We start from the raw sequence: 19,269 nt of genomic DNA, 5'->3' as shown, positions 1-19,269 counted from the left end.
TCTCTTCCAGCCACAGACAAGCTCTGTTCACCCTGTGCAGCCAGAGCTTCCCTTGAGTGTCTTTCACAGAGAGAGCAGAATTGGATGAGGTAGCCAAGCCCATGCACTCTGCTCCTTCCATTGTATACCATCACTCACACCAAAAAAATGAGCTTAATTTTCTTGAGGCAAGTAATTCTTGAACACTACCTGCAAGACATTAGTAAAGCTGCTATTTAAATGTTAGACACCTCTTGAATGCATTCTCATTTAAAAAGTAAACCTAGCATTGAATTAGGGTGTTGGACCTGAGTTTGCAAAGGGTTAATATGGGACAGACTATGCCATTAGTAATGCAATCCTCCGATGAGGTGGGTCAGAGGTGTCTGCCAAGGGAACAGACCAAAACAGTTAGCATACTTACATGTTTGGATGAGGTGGGCTGAACTCGTGCTTCTACTAGCAATTGGGCAGCATTAGACTTGTGCCTGAAAAGGCAAGTGAAGAATGATCAAATCAATTTCTGAATACATTTTGCGTTGTTAAATTGATCCTTCTCGTCTGAATAAATGATAAGCTTTGTGCAAACGGCAGGGTAGGCTTCAACAAGGAAAGTGGAAATGTATCCTGTGTGAGGCTCCTTCACATAGTGAGCTGAACTCTCATCAATAAAACTTTATGAGAGTTTCTTCAAAAATCAGAAACAGGAACAATACTTCTCCCAGTAACGGATTAACATTTCCCTCATACTCCTTGATGAGTATTTTTCTACAACTCTCTCCCTCCCCCTGAAAAATTATTTTTGAAGCGAAGATTTTTCTATCCACTCCTAGAGCAGTCCTAAGCCACTGCCCATAATAACACACTCCAGTGAGGCTCCTGTCTGTCTCCTATTCCTTTGTAAAATCAAGCTATCCTGGTTAGGTCTCACTTTGACTCCAGTCTACTATCTAGTTAAGTATTTACTCTGTGACAGATTATCACCCCTTAAGCATATGAAGCTGTCTATCAGCAGCCTTAGAATTAAACATGTTTTGCTGCTCATGATTTCCATTGCAGAGGAACGTTTATATCTCAATGAATTCAGAAACAGCAGCATCACTGTTGTGACTGTGCTGTAAATCCTCCCTCCCCACTAGCACTTTTTAGTTGTACTAGGGAGCTTTCATTTGACAATGTCACTTCATACCAAGACAGAAGTTAGAGGACCAGATCAACTGGGGAACAACTTGCAAAGTCATAGCTTTAGAAGTAAACCCTTCCCCAAACTTCCTCTTGTTTAAATCTCATTAGTTAACCTGCAGAATCGCCCTGAGCTGCTGTGCAGGAATCTCACCCTCCACATTCCCCAGAGAAAAGCTTTCACGGGACACATGGTAACCAATGAGCCAGTTACCAAAGATGCTGCAACAACATCCATATACGAGATGCATTTCCCATATGTTCTCTGGATGAAGTTGCTGGCTACAGGGCCAAAAATGGCATGGCAGAATGAGTCAGACTGATGTGCTCTCTATTTTCAGACAATGTTCAGTTCTGAGCCAGTATTTTCTGGAGGGGCTGCCAGACAGCAGTGCCTCCTGACACACTTCCCGTATATGTTTGGGCAGAGTCCGAACCCTCCTTTTGAAATCAGCTGGAGGACCTCGCTACAGTGACATTGACCAAGCAACAAAGGGGCTGCACTTCTTGGTTCTCTCACACCATCTTCTCCTGCTCTCCAAATGCTAGTCAGCTTGGAAAAAAACATCACTTATGTTCAGAAGGAGCAAAAAATTCAATGTGAATGTACTACTAAAGAATGCATCAATATAGGTTCAGTGCTCCTTTATGATTTACGGCTCATATGTTCAAAACAGAACATATGTTATCTTTATATTTGTTAAAATAAATAAACATAGATGCAGCACTCTCAATCTGTTACCTCAAAGTTTAAGCTAAATGCACCTACAAGGTTCCCAGTATGACAATAATTTCTCAGACTGAAAGACATTCGCCATCACTACCCCCTCCCTGTTTACAAATTCCTTACAGGCAATGCAGCCTCAACAAAACAGTGTTTCTCCTCTGCTCCCTGGAATGGACTGTGTGACCTGCTTTCAGGTTCAAAGACGCTTGTCAAAAAGACACTTATGGACCACGCTGAGCATTCTTGCAAAGCAAGGGCGAAAAGCACTGAGCACAGAAAAGATAAGACTATTTACACTTACCTTTCCAAAATCTCTGAGATTTGCCAGTGGAAACTAACTAATACTAGCTTTGCAACAGCATGTGATACCTAGGTGGAAAATAAAAGAAAAAAAAAAAAACGTCGTTAGGCATATTTTGAGGCCACACCTCTGCTTAGGACTATGATGATCTTATAAGACTAATAAATTGTACAAACTCAGTACAATAGCCCAGTGAACCTCAATTCCCATTAAACTACTAGACATAATAAATGCATCTGCAATATACAGGTTGGAACGAAGCATGGATGTACCCAAACTAACTCACAACAGCACAGAGAGGAAGGAATCAAGAATTCACTGGATTAATTTAACTGCTCGTGGAAGCCCCACATCCAGTCCTGACTGAGGTCACCACCTGGGAGGCCCAGACCAGACTGGGATCAGGGTCCATGCTAAGAGTGCAAAGTAGGAACCGCAGGGTAGGCAGATACCACTTACTGAGCTGCAGAAGCAGTAACAAGCTGCAAACACAGACATGCTGTGACAGCAAAAGGTAGGGGGGAAAAACAAAACATTTTCCCAAGCCTTCACTGTAGAGAAGAAAGTTATACACTGGACTGGAATAGGAAGATGGAAAGCTACTGTGACAGGGACTGTTTCCATGCAGAGTTGCTTGCATTACATGGACTCCTGGCAAGCACTAGCACAGTCCGTGCTAGCCTGAGCACCCTCTAGAATACCGCAACACGACATTTAAAGTCACGTTACAAGGGTACAAACAAATAAGTTCTCCTTTGCTTCTATGTATCAGTTTATTTCAGAAGAAAAGGGTCTAGGCTGGTACCCACCAAGACCACAGGCATCTGCTGAACTGCTGGACCTTCAACCTGCCTCTCCACCCCTTCATGCCTTTAATCAGTCCCATGGAGTTCAAACAAAGCAGGTCTCCTGCAAACAAGACACCTCTCCCAGGAGAATTCAGAAGACTCATGACCCTTGCCTCCTCGCTCCTCTCTGTGCTGGGAAGCACCTGGGCAAGCCCAATGCATTCAAACACCCTCTGACATTAAAGGGCTCTATCTCCCCCACTCCAAGACAAGCTATTACCGTAGCACCTGTGTCTCTCTACTATACATAAAGAAAACACAACTCCTTCCATTCCCAGTTGCAGGAAGAGCTCCTTTTTTTCCCCTAGAGAAGCTGTCAGTCACAATCATCAGCCATAAGCCTTCTTGAATCCTGCTACAGGTGAATCACAGGATCCTATGGACTGGGAATACAGATACACAGCAACCCCAACACAACGCTGGAAGGAAAAACAAGCAACGGTGGCTCCTTCTACAAAAGAGACAGGCTCTGCACACCTAGGGGCAGCATATTCATTACTCTTCTAAATCTACCCCGCTGAAGAGGTGCAGTTTCACAACACAACACAACTGATCTATTCCTGCCACATGGTACTGCCCTGGTCCTGCACTGGCATTTGTCAGCGCTGGACGGTTGGTTCAGCGAGCTAAACCAGTGTAGCACCAATACCTGATGCAGCCAGGGTTTTTAAACGGCTCTTATCCACCTCTACTTTCTGATTTGCCCACTCTGCTGGCCACTAAGAAATCCCAGTAATAAAAAAGTAATTTTCAATGTTCAAATAACCTTTATTCTAGAAGAACTGAAGCATTAGCTCACACTGTGCCATATCTGGTACGTCACCTTCCTTGACTTTACCAGCGATATGACCCTCAGAAAACAAAGGCTGCCCTCCCTCCCAGTGCAGAAGCCTGTGATTAGATGGAACGTGGCACACAGGGCTGCTGCTGACAACACATACAGTCTGCTCCAGTTTGTATGGATGAAGTAGCACTGCCAGCCTTGGATGGGTTGTTATCTTAAGCCCCCAGCCTGGCAGACCCAGACAGACACCTTTGACTTGCTTGTACAAGGAAGACATCTGCATTTCATGTTTGTAAAACAAGCATCAGGAATGTGGTCTCTACAAGACTGGCTTCCTGCAAATGCAAACCACATGCTAATGAATCATTCTCTAACAGCAATGAATTTATTTCTCAGTAGCAGTAAGGAAGAGCTACCATCCTGACAAAAAAAACAAACCACCAGACTTAAATGGGAAGTTCATCTGTAATATATGAAAATGAATATTTTTCAGTTGGATTTTCAGAGCCTGAGCTGTACCATCCGTTACAGCATCATGACTCCATGAACTCCATGAAGTTACTTGTTCCCAGAGAAGGAATGAAGTACATTCAATAATGAAGATGTATAGAAAGAGAAATACAAATACTAGCATACACACTTCTGAAATCTAACAAACTACCCTAACAGAATCAAATGCTTTTGAGTCAAATTATTTGTCAGGCAAAATGTAGAACTAATGCTCCAGAAAGATGCCAGATTAACAGATCTAAAAGAATAATAAAGCTTCTGTGACCATTCCTATTTTGCTCGAACTGCAAGCACTGATGGGATCAGCTGTAGTGCTAATTTTATTACTTTCATCATAACAGCACCCAAGAATAAAACATTTTCAATTCATAAAGCCAGGTTCATGACACGAGTCTGCTTTCATAAAAGCCCTGAAGCAGAAAAGTTTTTGATACTACCTGATTGGAGTGCATGCGATCTCACAAAAAAGAAGTTCTAGAGTCAGCCAGTTGCAGCAAAGTACCCACAGTCTGCTTGGCATGGAAGTACTAGTTCTTACACTTTAAAGATAGGTAACATTCAAACTGTAAGAAAGAGGGATTGGAGAGGAGCAGATAACTGATGTGGCTCACCACGAGGGATTGGAGAGGAGCAGATAACTGATGCGGCTGGGACCATGCCTACTGCGTGGAGTCTCACCATGTTACAATCTACGTCCTGCTCACCAACAGCAAGGCTGGTAATTGAGAAGGCAAATGTGAATACCATCAGGGATCAACAGTACTGGAGAGATTCAAGAAAACAAGCATGAGAAGAAAAACAAGTGTTTAACAAAAGCCTGCTTCTATTGATTAGCAGCACTCCCCAGCCTCTTCAATGATTGTACACTCACAATGAGGCAATGATTGTATCAAGTCAGCCAGTTCTTCCACAGTAACACCCCAGAATAATTGAAGTATTTCTTTATAAGCAGAAGCCAAAAGATGCTAAGCACAGAAAAATACCACTGCTATCAGAAGTTTGGTCCATATGTACATAATTCATTACCTTACAGTACTGGAGAAGCAATATACAGAAGCCGATACTGCTGGCTGAACTGTTGAGTTAGAAGACATCGATGCCCCCTCCGTACGCAGCTGTAGCCTCGCAGCTTAGGAAATAAGCCTTGGTTGCTGTTCAGGCACACTGTCCAATACAGCATTTCCTGGACAGTCAGAAGTTTCACAAAATGAAAGATCTCAAACTTAAAAAACATTTCAGAAAGAGCTGATTCAGTCCCCTATCAGTCACTGGGTACCACAAGAATCTCAGGTTATCCAGGAACAATAGTGTTTTGTCTCAGACACAAAACAAATTAAAAAAAAAAAAAAAAAAAAAAAAGACGCCTTTGATAAATTTCTAGCTTTGTTTACACTTTCCTATTCTCCTTTCAGAATACCAAGACCCAAAAGAGACAGTGAGATAGCCCACTCAGTGTCTTGCTGGCAGCAGGTCATTTCAGTAAAATACTTCTACAGACCACAGTGCAGAAGGGAATGCATATTCTAGACGCTGCACTTCTATTTTAGTTTTTGTCTGCAACTGATAAATTGTGCCAATGCTTCTACATAACTTGACTTCTCCAGAACTCTTCTAGCTGTGATTAGATTTATTGAAGTTTAGAAGATGAAAGCTGAAAGCAGTAGTCATGCTAAAAGATGTCTTTCCCTCATTCTCATCTCCCCGTTTTCTCACCATCAGCTTTAAACTTTAAGATCAAAGATCACCTCAGTCCAAATCTGAACCTGGAAAATTTCCGACTGAAGACCATGCTTCTTTCTTCATGATGGGGTGGCAAAGCTGAAGACAGAGGATGTCATCCAATCTGCAATTTCCAGCTTCACCTTAAAACAGGAATTTGGTCACCTCAGAAGCCTCTTCCAAACCTCCATCAGCTTAACTCTGACTTCTCAGTGACAGAAGGCTGCTGATTGCCAGAAATGGGCACGAAACGCTAATGTTTATCACTGCACTGGAAAAGAGGCACAGTGTCTATGCACACAGGAAGGGTGCCAAGAGGAAGCTGCTCTGCATAATGGAAAGACTCCACAGAAGTTGTAAAAAAAGTCTGAAAAATTTACAAAGTGCTGGACAAAATTAGATTCTGAAAGCAGAAGAAAGAAGTAATGCCATCGCATTAAACACATATCTATTCATTTTCTAGAAGAGAGCACAGTAGGGTTTTTTCTTATTATTTCTATCTCCATTTATCTCCTGGGTTCTTTTCTCTCCAAGATAAGCAAAATTCTCACACTTCTGAAGTGCGAGAGAGAGTCTGGCACTTTCCAGGACAAGAAAATATCAAAAGAATTTGCAAAGACACCTTGCTGGGTTTGGAGAGCTCTAAGACAACTATGTCTCAACTTGCTTCCCTAGATAAGCTGTGTTGTTTGAAGAGCTGAAGTTTCACCTCTCTACAGCAGAAAATCTTTTCAACCATGCCACTTTGACAATTGCTAATTCAGACAGAAACGTTTCCTAAAAGCTAAAAAACCACCGTCTTTTGTAGAGCTTATATTCTACAGAAATTGCTCATGCATATTTATGTCACATGCATATCTCATGCGTTCATTTCACTTTTCTCCAAGGGATGGCCTATTTTTTGGAGGTGTGTTTCAATCCTCACTTTTGCAGAGATACGGTATCAGGAATTTAAATCAAGAGTCATCACATGATTCTCAAAGAGATTCAATTCAGAATGAGTTGGAGATATTATGATCTGATTGGAGCTGACATCCCGTGGCTTTGCACCAAGCTGACAATTCATGTTAGATCAGGGTTGCACCGAAATGTCTGGCCAAGATGAACACGAGCCTGGCATAAAGAAATGCAGCTTCCATTTCTTGTGTTTCCCTTAATCAAAGGTTTTTATACAAAAAGATTTAAGCAAATAGGATTAATCTTGAGAAACATTTCTTTTAATCCACGATAGTTTTTGTTAGTTCTACAAGGAAAGGATGAACTTGGGAAGATATTAGTTTGTGTTGCATCAAAACTTCTAAAAACACTCTCTTAAATTCTTTACAACAGTAAAACCACATAGAGCAAGAGCCTCTGAAATTGTTGCTGTTGGTGAGCAACAATGGGCAAAATAGAGGAGACTGATTTGAGTTTGCAGCAGAGAACAATAATACCTCAGAAAGAAACCATACTTTGTATCAAATAATTTTGCTGAAGAAAAAAAATACCTTCAGACACACTTTACTTAAGGATACTGAGGTAAAGAAAGTGACCCACAAGTGGAAAAAATACTATTTTACACTCATTTCTCATGTGGAAAGTAGATCTGACTCCCTCCATGCCCCACTGGAAAAACTATCTGACTGCCCTGTTTTTACTGGAGGATTTCTCAGAAAACTGCAGAAATAATTATTATCAGGAAAAAAAAAAAAAAGACAACATTACAACAAAATCAGATACTCTGCTTTTTTTTTCTGGGTTCAGTCAAACTTAAAAAAAAAAAGTGAGAAAAAGCCCTCCATCTTTAGGTTTCACTCACAGTATTGCTTACAATTTGTCTGACATTTCAGCCCCTCTCCCGATTACAGAGTGCAGGCTGCACCAGGGAAAGAAATGCAATTTGGAGTCTAGCTGCACTCTCGGTATCACGGAAAGGTCTTGACAAACAGCACTACACGAGCTCTGCTTCATCACGGGGTTTTAATCTGTACCCCATCACTCACTTTCTGGCATGCAGAGACCTGGTGTCAGTCCGCAAGATTAGAAGAATATTTAGAAGGCAGAGTGCAGTCTGGGAATGACAAATACTGACAGTGAATACACGCGGTTCGTGAAGCTGCCGGTGCACAACCTAGTCAGCCACATACTGAAGAAAGGGGATCTCGGGTTAAATTCTAACTCCTTCTCCACACTTAACACATTGCTTTAATCCATCCACTCTCCTACACAGGACAGCAACAATTTCAGCTGCAGCTGCCAACAAACAGGATCAGGACTCAGCTAGGAAATCTCAACATACGTATTTCTCAAGCTGTTAGGCTAGTCTTCCTGAGGAGATTCAGAAATAAATTAAAAAAAAGAAAAAAAAAAAAAAAGACTTAAGCAAGATGGTATGCCAGAAGGCATTATTACAAAATAGCTATGAGATTTCTTCTTTGAAAGATTTGGAGCGAAAGAAATGCAGCAAGAAAGCTGTAAGATGGCACACGGATAGAAGATTGACGTGAGACTCCCCAGCTGTACTCACTGGAGTTATTCTTTCCAACGTAACGTAGTGTCTGAGAGCATCAGCGCCCAGCGCATGCTGCACTGCATTCGCCGCACGCTGCCAAACCCCCCCAGCAACACACCCCACTGCTGCACTCGGCTCAGCCCCTGCCCAGGTGCTTTCCTAACAAAACACAGGAGGAGTGGACAATTCTTTCTGGTTGACATAAAGGAGAATGCGGAGGATGTACAGCAAAGAGGCGAAGGGCAGGTAATAACCTGAATTCACACAATCGTGACCGGTGGCTCAGGACACAGGGCAGCCAACTTGAACTGGAAAGCACTGGTGCGTGCACGCAGCCACAGCAGCACACACATGCAGAGCGCAGGGCTTAGGTAACTTCGCAGTGAGTAATCCCTGTTCAGTCCCAAATAACATAGTCCTTTCCTTGACAATCCCAGCTTCGAAGGGCATTTTTCTTTTGTTATAAAAAGATAAAGAGGAGGAACATCTGCTTTGTGAAGCAGTGTTTCATAGTACACAACCTAGCTCATTTCTGCTGTGCCATCCTTAATAGGCAAGGCACACAAATTTGGCAATGCACTTCAGCTGTTTCATGCCACTCCTGTGATGGTGTTGTCCAGCTGTAAGCTTGCAACATGAAACAGTTACTGAAAGATTGTTTCGGCATGTTTAATGGCTTGTGTCTTGCCTCTACCTCCCACCAAGATCATACTCATCAACAGCTGTGAACAGATTTTTTTTTTGCTCACTGCAGAGTCATACTGGCTGTAAGATACACTTCAGGCATGAATCACAAAGAAATGTGTGGGCTATAATCACCCTCCACATTTGTGGCTCATTTTTCCAATCAAGTTGAGAATTTCAGCAGTCCTGGACAATACGGAACAAAACTAATTTCTCTCCTCAAATGACTTCATGACATTGTCACAAGGTTGCAAGGTCTGGGCTCCCCAGCCAGCTCTCTTATCTCACTGACCAGAAGTCTACGAAATCTTCCTACGCTTTAGAAGCCAAAATAAAACACACGCTGAAGACAGTTATGGGCATTTTCATGTCCTCTTGATGTTTAACATTCTATTAAAATACAGGCATTGTGAATCCGGTAGGCAACAACACAGCTTTTGTACAGCAGAACTTCCAGGATCTTTCTGTTTGGGAACAAAAAGCAGGTAAAGGACAAAGGTACGTCTCAGACGTGTGTGCTCCTAAGGGTTACAGCTTCAAACTGGATGCCCCACATAATGTTGGCTTGATATTAAAATACAGAACACAGCACCGATAGAAACCTGCATGTCCTGACTAATCTAGGGTTTACAGGTACTTTGAAATAGCGTGTTATCATTGCCAAACAGCACCATAGGGGTTCTGTGCAGAAGTCAAATTTGCCTATCAGGGTCTACCATGTATAATAAATGACATTTAAATATGTACTAACTGTTTACTAATACATACTAATATTTACCAATGTCGGTTCTTAAGGACACTAACTTTCTACACAAGTTTTTCAAACTCTGTTCTTACGTACACGCATTTTAATATTTCAAGGGGCTTTAATACCTCTCCTGTACTCGAGGTACTTAGGTACAGCTAGTCTTTTATGACTGCCAAATTATGTTGCATATAAGTTTCATGAAGCCATTGTGGCATCAAAAAGGATGACTATGCAACACTGCAGGTTTGTTCAGATAAGCACCCCATACCACGTACTTGGTCGCGGTTTGCACAGCGATACAGGGAGGCACACACGCCAGTGTCTTGACATCTGGCTCTTTACGGACTTTTTGCGATCGCATTGAACAGGCATTCTGCAAGCGCCAACTCCTTCGGGTAGAGCTGCTCATACAGGCTGCCAATCTCCACGCACATGACTCTGGATCTGCTGAAGATGGTATTTGAAAAGGACCACTGCCAGCATTCACCAAGCAGCTCTACAAACTAACTGTTCTGTGTCAGCGCAATTTGAGTGTGCGAACAGTTTCAGAAGGCTGTGTTTTTATGAGCAAATACTAATTTGGTTGCATTAAAAGACGTGACATCAATAAGGTGAGCAAGAATATATGAAAAATGGGTTTATCTCCGAAAGATCAGTAGTGATAACATGGATTGATAGATTCAGTACTATGTCATGACATCAAATACTTTTTGCTTCTACCACGTTTTATTCTTCAAGGGACAGGGCTAAAAAAACCACATCACAAACTGTTATTTCAAGGAGCAAGGGAAGTAAGCTTTTTGCCATCTGGTAAATATTAGCAGATTACTCACATTAGCAAACTGAAAATTTTAAGTTCCTAAGTTTTACAATTCCTTTGGTTTTAGTGGCAAGACTACATCAGTATCAATTGCCTGTAAACAACACGACTATCTTTCCTTGTTACCTTGTATGTGCAGAAATATCTTAGCTTCCTCATGACTGACAATCAGCTTCTAAGAAGACCTAAAGTCAAGGTAACATTTTTTCATAAATTGTAATTGCAATTGTTTTATCTGGTGGTTTAGATCACCAGTTTAAAAAAAAAAAAAGTTGGTAAAAACTAGAAAGATCCCTCTCATCACTGAAACAGAGAAACTACTGCCAGTTATTTGGAATATCACAGATATTCCAGACTTGTACAGAGACCCTCAGCAGAGCCAGAAAGTGTCATTCACCAACAAAAACAATATGACATCATCACACACTTAATTGCTCGCCAGTGACAGGGTCAACTTTGTTTGTACAACTGTTGAGTATCATGCTGTTTGTGTGCATGTACTGATACTGCCACTCCAGGACCCAATCACTCAATGATGATTTGACAGTTATCTTGAAAACAAACTTACTACTATACAATTTTAATTCATTATTTTTTAAAAAAATACTGGACTTGATATCTACTTTTTAAAAAGAACTGTTGTAAATTGCTTTGCTGGTCTGCAGGCAACAGATGCCATTTTGCTTTCAAGAGTATTGTCCTTAACAAGTGTTGACTGTTGGTCAGGTGACCTTCTGAGGAATTAAAAGTGATCTCCTTCAATTCACAGGCCTTTTGGTCAGAGAATCACAGTTTTGGATAATGTTAGTTTGAGAGTTTCTTCTGGCATGTTTCAAAAGAGATAGCCTGTCCTAATTTTAGTCAGGGTATTAACTCAACCCTCCACAAACAGACCTCCAGATTAACAGCACTAACCAAGGAGCAAACATTTCCTCTTCTTTTTCTTGGAAAGGAAGGATCTACTCACAGTTCTTACTAAAACCAAAATGAGGAGAAACTTTCAGAGTACCACTTAGGAAATCGCTCTAGCTTCAGTATGGTTCTGGGATAACCACTACTGTAGTTGCAGGCCCGGCACACAGCACAACTGGTTGTACCTACTGCTACGTTGTTTGTACTAATTTTTCTATTCAGAATTCCCCACTTGATAAAAAGCAAGTCAGAAGAATTCAAGGTAAAAGTTTCCTATGACAGTAAGATACAAGGGCATACATCTGCCTACATACTGGGTTCCATGCTTTTATCAGACGTAAGATTTTTGTCTATACTGGGGGTAGATAAAGAAGCGTTTTGTCAAAGAGGCTGTCTCTTTTGATGTTGCATTCAAACTTTTAAATATATGCAGGGTGCTCACACCTGACCTGAAGTTAGTCAGCCAATGCAAGGTTTGTTCAGTTGTCTGTTTAGCTTCAGTAGGAGTCAGAACAAGGTCAGCTGTAACTCATGAGGAATGAAAAAAGGTAGCCAAGAGGGCTTCCAAGGAAGATCACCCTTTACCTCGACATTTTTAAGAAAACAGGAATTCAACAATCAGCCTGAAATAGCTGAACAAAACAGTTTAAAAACCAACTGTTGAGGGTTAATGAGCAGAGCAAATGAAATACTATTTATTTATATTGTTATTAGCTAATAACAGTACAGATTGCAAGTATGAAGACCTAAAGCTCTGAATACCTGCTTCTGGTCTTAAAACTGTGTAGACAATATGTCACAGAAAAAACACGCTCAATACACACCCCTCCCAATTTAACCTTCAGAAAGTGAATCACCTAATGACAATATAGAGTGGCAGAACATTCAAACATGGCTTTGAGCCCATTTATTGCATTCATTTTTTCTTTGCTTTAGGGAATTGTATTAGTGTATTCATATCTTGTGATAGCAAATTGCTCAGATACCACATCAGACATTGCCTTCATTGTACCTTCTAAAGACAGTCTTTAATTTACCTTCATCTTTCTCTGTCAGGGGCAACCACTCTGCCTTAAATATGAGCTAATGCTGAAAAGCACCACATAACCACTAGCTATCACAAGGAGAAGGAGATTAAATCAACAAAATGAACTACCATGCTCCAGAAAACCATCATCACTATCCAAAAAACCCAAGACATTATGAAAGGTAGTCTTCAAATGAAAAAAAGTTTTTAGAGCTCAAGCGAATTAGAGGAACGAAGTTAACACAGTTCTTACAAAAGTCTGTCCCTGTTTATTAATATCTATTAAGTTAATGAGAAATAATGACAACAAATAGTTCAACATGTTCTATTCAATTTCCTTCTTCTCTATGCTTGTTAATTCAACACGAATTTTTTTCCACTCCAGTTTGTCTCAGAAAACTAACAAAATTACAAGTTTCCTTGGGGGAAGAAAGGGGAAGGAAAAAACATGGTTGCTGAAGTACTGTAAGAAAGGATGCCAGAAAACAAAAAGCACACACTGCAGAAACACAACCGATTTCCAAGAAAAGTGCAATTCTTGCACCACCGTTGCTAGCGAACAGAGAGTTAATGTGGCATTTCAAGAGCTAAAGACTTAGCGTGTGGCTTACAAGATCACAGTTTTTTAGGTTTCTACCCAGATTTATTTTTATCTTCTCATGCATAAACTGAAATGTGTAGCACTTCAGTTTTAAGCAAATACGCAGGCATATTCTTGATATAAAAAGAATCTAAAATGTTCTCTCCTTGGGTCATATTTGGGGTCGGATTCGAGCTAGCAGGTTGGTATTATTTAGTCAACTATAGCATTTGCTCAATGAGACCTTCAGAATTCTTGGAAAATTTATTTTAACTTTGGAAGCCTGATTTTAAAGACTAAAGTATTGCTTTTATTAATTTAATTCAAGAGAACAATATGGCAGGGGTCACCTTTTTGAAGGGTGCTCCATTTGAAGGCAAACAGTAAGGAGCAGAAAAGCCGTTCTAAATCTTTACTTAATCGCTAAGAACCAAGAACAACTGGCAGCTGGATCAAAAGTGCTGACCAACTATTCTCACTTGTTCTTTTCTTTTGCCTCCCTCTTCTTACAATCTGTAGGGAACAGCAGGCATTCAGAGCTCAAACTGCACATTTTGAAGAAATCACAGACACAAGTTTGACAGTCAAGAAAGTAAAACTTCATTTTCTGAGGTGGTGAATGCTGGGAACAAGCACAATAGATGGCAAAATCAGCTAGAGATGCAGCAAGAAGTATGGGTGCACTTTACAGCCTATTGTTTATAGGCTTTGTAGTCCTCAGGCTTTATGGTTACACTATTTCTATAGAACACTGATGTACAAATAAGGATCAAGAGATCCCTCTCATTTTTTTTTTAATTAGGTTCGATTCAGACCAAATGAATAGGAATCAAAACCTATCCAACATGGGTTTTATATACTGCGGTCACCTGTCCTGCTTTCAGGGGTTGTTCCAGAGAAGAACAAGCACTAGGAGACCTCTTACAAAGTAGATGCATCAGTAATTTCAACCCAGTGTCAACATCTAGAGCTTAGAAAACTCTGCTTTCCTCTGACCTGCACTGGGACCGAAGCACACTGACAAGGCAGAGAGGGAACCTCCTCTTATTACTAGTCTGCACTGCAGTAATCAGTCGCACAAAGAGAAAGAAAAAACTTCGCAGAAGTCTTATTGAGCATAATACCATGGAGCTGACTCAGAGTGTGACTCTTCTGTGATGAATTAGTCACTACAAGAGCTGGCAAGTTCATTGTACTTTAATTGCTATCACTGCAACAGTAGGGTTAATACCTGCCATGACAGCTGTGATCTGTCTTTCAAAGTCTATGATTATTCTCTCAGAACCAACAAAGAAAAGTGTTTTTGTTAGAATTACAGAGTTTTAGCATGTCTTCCTATCTGTCAGTTGTCTTCTCAAACACAGGTGTACCAATCTGCACCATTTATGATTTGGTTTGTTTCTTTTCTATATATCCTCTTTGCATTGTGTTAATGCAAAGAGTTATAACTCAGGAATTTTGGTCATGAAGCTCAGCTCTGTAAAAAAAAAAAATTTGTAAGAATCAACATTCAGTAAGGAAGATTTTTCAGGCCCCAGAACCAGCATGCCACAACTGTAAACCTTTGAGTCAGTTTTGAACCAGGGACCTTCAATAACATTCCTCCAACCCCCCATAACAGTAATATCGCCACAGCTTTTATTCAAACTGTATGCTCAGCATTTGCCTTTTCAATCACAGACTTATTTTACACCTGTGTTAAGGCAGAAACCTTTCCTCACCTTTAACGTGGCAGCCAAGCTGGCCATGTGTTCATTCAGAGTGCTCTCCGACTCCTTGTAAGTCAGGCAGGTGAACTGGTATTCCTCTGGATCAAAGGCATCTGCTCCCTGCTGTTCCACGTCGTTAGCTACCCCATCATAATAATCCTCAATATCCCCAGGATCCTCATCCTCTTCCTCCTCCTCGCAATTAGGGTCATAATCCTCTTCATTGCTGTCAGAGCCCTGGCTGTTCATGTCCACGGACATCTTAATGCCCTGTCAAACTGCAGACCAGGAAAGCAATTGCAGCTTCTTTTTCTTCTCCAAACTTTATCGTTCTTTTGATTTCATCTGAGCTCTGTCTCCTGAGGGGGGAAAAACAATTTTGTCTGTTGCCTAAGAAATTTTAAGAGAGGCCACGTCAACATCATACAGCTGATCAAACAGCCAGGAACGGACCAACCCAACGGCCCAGCTAAAGAAGATTCTGCTGTGCAGGTGCCTGGTTTGGATCCACTGTGACTCTTGCACCTGCAAAGCCAAGGTTGCTCTTCCAGACGAGGTCTAAAACCTCGGAGATCGGCTTATTACATTGCATCCTAGCCCCCAGCGTGGGCCCTGAGACTTTTGACATTTGGGAAGTGGCTGCATAACCTTCACTACAGATCTTTTCAGAGATACAACTAAATTTATGACATTAAGTTTTTACCAACAGCCTGAAGTGCTGCAGAAAAGCACCATATCCATTTCATCGACAAGAAAAAACACAAACCCCTTAACTATGACCACAGTAGCTAGAAAGGCAACCTGTGATACCCTGTACAAGTCTGTATTGCTTCATAACTACAGCCATTAAGTAGGACTTTGGAAAATAAGACAAGCAAACAGATCTCTCACATACACACAATTTAACAGTCTTCAATACCATCTCAAAAGAGATGGTGAAATTAGTTAATCCCTTTTAAGTAGATTCTACTGGACGTGATGTGGCTCGGGCCTCACATCTGAGCGGGGAAATAAAATTAATTCTCTCCTTTTATTACCTTCTCAATATACCATTCTTACCTTCTGAATGTAGAAATTTATGCTCAAGTGTTGACAGCTGCTAATCAGGAAAAATCAGAACAGCCAACTTTTTTTTTTAGATTCTCACTGGTATTGGAAACTTCACCTATTTGACTTTACTTATCTGAACTACAAATCTTCTGCTTGTGTAACTAAACAGCATGAATTTGAGTTCAAAAAGGTTTGGCAGTAGAGCACGATCAACCTTGAATTATGGTCATCTCATATTTAGTCACAAATTTCCATTTAACCAAATAATTTTGTTTCAAAAGAGAATGTATTAAAGACTTGAAACAATGCTGCAACCAAATTTTTCATATAAAAACATGTACATAAAATGAAAGCTATGTTTTCCATGAGCAGCATGTATTGAGTTTCTTACACATTTGCATTTTGCATTACTATGTCGTTAGCTCTGTTACTCAAATATATTCCCACAGTATCACAATTTGTAACTGCTGGGGAAACCATAATCAAGCTTTGAGAATCCTGACTTTAGAGCACAGGAAATCTCAACCATAAATTTTCATTATTCTTCCTCAACTTGTTTGTTTTCTGTTTCCAGTAACCTGACCAGGCAGCACAGAATAACCAGGAAGCAATGTGATGCACAATTAATTTGAGGGGTTGCAGTGATTTCAGCAGATACAAGCCTCCAGTGAGAGAGGATGAAGGCTAGCAGCTAATTATATTATCCCCTGAATTCTGGTCTCCATTCCTTTCATTTGCCTCTTGATTCCTTAGCTATCCACAACACAAGTAGCACACAAATATTTTCTAGTACTGCTTCCCATAGAACTTCAGAGGAGCAGAGGCACCGTCTCTCCATATTGGAAGGAGACAGATGCGAAATCTAATTTGACAGACACAAGCCAAACCTATGTTGTCCCTCCCTCCCCCCTGCTTAGAGTTAATGATTCAGTTCTGGGCTTAACCTGCATCAACACTGACCTCTTGCATAAAAGAAGCAATGGATCTTTACCTGTTAAACCTTACGTTAAAGGAATAACTTACTTGAGAATCTAAAACCACTGTGAGCATTCCTACAGAGATATCGATAGCCCAGTGTGCAACAGCTTCGTTCAGCCAAGCTCAGAGCATCACAAAGCCCGAGCAAGTTTCACCAGTCAGGAAACTTCTCAAACTCACTCGGATCATCCCACACTCCAGAGACAGACACACCCCACCCCACCCCCAAAACACTGGGTCCATTTGCTATGTCAAGACATAGTGAGTTCCATCCGAGCAGGGAGATGTTTTTAGATATCTAAGTAGAATAATGGGCCTACCCGGTGTACCTCAGCAGTTACATACCAGTCGCTGGGGAGGAGGCTCAGAAGAATGCAGAGACGTTTCTCTGTGCCACTAACACACTTATTTGAACAAACAGAGGAACTGTTTGCATGGGCAAATGGGATATATCAAGCAGAAAACAGTCTGCAGACCGGATGACTTTTGTGACTGCTGTCACAACATTCGAGGAAAGAGCTCACTTCCAGCATAACTGAACATCACGCTGATGTGCATGAAGAGAGAGGAAGGCTAAGGCACAAGCCCTGTGGACAAAGCAAAGCAGGGTACTAGGAAAACGAGGAACAGAACTCGCCTCACCTAACGCTCAGCCTAATGCCCTCATTCATGACCAAATCACAAGCTCTCTGAATACAAACTAAGACAAGACGCAGCTAATACTTGACAGCACTAGTTTTTAAAACAATAAAGATGTTAAGATCAAATAAGAGGGTCAAAGAAGCAAAGACTGTTTAGATTAAATAATTACCATAATCCCAAAAATCAGATTATAAAATTTTAAACCATATTTAGATCACTTTCCTATCCAAGGGAGGACAAGGTCCTTCTTTACCACCTTCATCCAAGATACTCTCTCATCTTCACTAACACCGATACAATTTAATCCCCTCTCTTCCTCCAGCCTCCTTGCAGGAGCTCGTCAACACACCCACCCCTACGCTCTGCCGCATACCGGCTCCAACAGAGATATCCTCTTGCTGACTCCTGCTTTGCAACACAATTCTTCTTAACAAGGTCTTTTTAAACAAAATGCCTTCAAATATGCCATCACCAGTCTCTCTCTGACCTCACTACCGTCAGACACAGTAAATTACGTGATCCCACCTCATATCTTGTCCCACTACATCATTCTTTTCCGATTTCTTGCCCTCTGTGTCTACCTCTGTGGGATTTCTCTAATAAGTCTTCTGGAGGATGCTCCTCTTCTTTTTCTGTTGATATTTCACAACCATTTGAGATGGCTTTTTCTTCTTTCACCTCTTTATTGATAATTCCGAAACGGAGAAAGTGCAACTCAAGCCTGCCTCCTGAACTACTTATCCACGTAAACTTTAAATGGGCTGACACTCTCTCTTTTCTCTGAAACCATCCACAACCCCAACTCCACACTGGCTATCAACGTTATTCGCATCTTTGTCTGTGTCACTCAAACCTGTAATCCGTGGATCACCCTCAATTGCTTCTTCACACAGGCAGCACGCATACCTTGCTGTTCCCTTCTCCACGGAGTTTTTAGATAGGATTTTTTCTTCCCAAGTGTGAGAAACTAGAACAACATCCCCCATCCTTTTCACCACAGATGACTCTGCAGAGACCTCCTTGCAGCCATATCACACATCCCCCGTGAATCTGCATGCTCTCCTCCCACTTCCCAGTCTTTGTTCAGACTATCACGACTGCCTTGTCCTTCCCATCTCATCTAATCCATTTCATTCCTGTCCCTTCTAATCTACCATCACTTTTAACAAGTTATTTTACGCATACCTAGACAAGCCTTCCTTCTCTGGTAACTCTGGGCTTGGGCAGAAAGGTACCCAGTTCATTTAAATTACCTCAGGTCCATTTCTTTTGTAACGCGTGCAAGACTAAATCCTGTACGTGTCCCACACAGCCAGAACACCGCGTATTCGTAGGAGGAAAGCCCAGGAGAACTGCGGGAGAGAAGGGAGCTGTGGAGGAAGAGCCCGAACGGTGGCGGGGCGAGGAGGGAGCCCCGACACAGCCCACCCACAGCCCGTGCCGAGTGCCGGCCTGAAACCTCACGGGCTGCGGCTTCTCTCCCGGGCAGCCCGGCCCTGGCACCGGCTCCGGGGCGGAGCGCTGCCGGGCGCTAAACCGAGCAGAAGTTACAGAGAAGCGGCACCGCGTCCCTCACGC

The 19,269-nt window shown here is 41.5% G+C and overlaps 1 protein-coding gene across 2 annotated transcripts in view; it reads right to left on the bottom strand.

The window, feature by feature from the left end:
• Nucleotides 1-19,038, bottom strand: part of ARIH2 (ariadne RBR E3 ubiquitin protein ligase 2) — a 31,646-nt gene extending 12,608 nt beyond the window's left edge. The window contains exons 1-5 of one of the 2 annotated variants that reach the window (XM_009284403.2): nucleotides 18,945-19,038; nucleotides 17,395-17,636; nucleotides 15,034-15,380; nucleotides 2,190-2,257; nucleotides 404-467 (exon numbers count right to left, since the gene is read on the bottom strand). In XM_009284403.2, the coding sequence (XP_009282678.1) occupies nucleotides 404-467; nucleotides 2,190-2,257; nucleotides 15,034-15,282 (381 nt within the window). In that variant the 5' untranslated portion in view covers nucleotides 15,283-15,380; nucleotides 17,395-17,636; nucleotides 18,945-19,038. The remainder of the gene's footprint in view (nucleotides 1-403; nucleotides 468-2,189; nucleotides 2,258-15,033; nucleotides 15,381-17,394; nucleotides 17,637-18,944) is intronic. The other variant, XM_009284402.2, reaches the window with a different exon arrangement.
• Between the last annotated feature and the right edge of the window lie 231 nt (nucleotides 19,039-19,269).

The sequence above is a fragment of the Aptenodytes forsteri genome, unplaced genomic scaffold, assembly GCF_000699145.1.
Source record: "Aptenodytes forsteri isolate BGI_AS27 unplaced genomic scaffold, ASM69914v1 Scaffold53, whole genome shotgun sequence".
In the NCBI taxonomy this organism is placed as follows: Eukaryota; Metazoa; Chordata; class Aves; order Sphenisciformes; family Spheniscidae; genus Aptenodytes; species Aptenodytes forsteri.
Note: the sequence above shows the minus strand (reverse complement) of the source record. Positions and strands in the feature narration are given on the sequence as shown.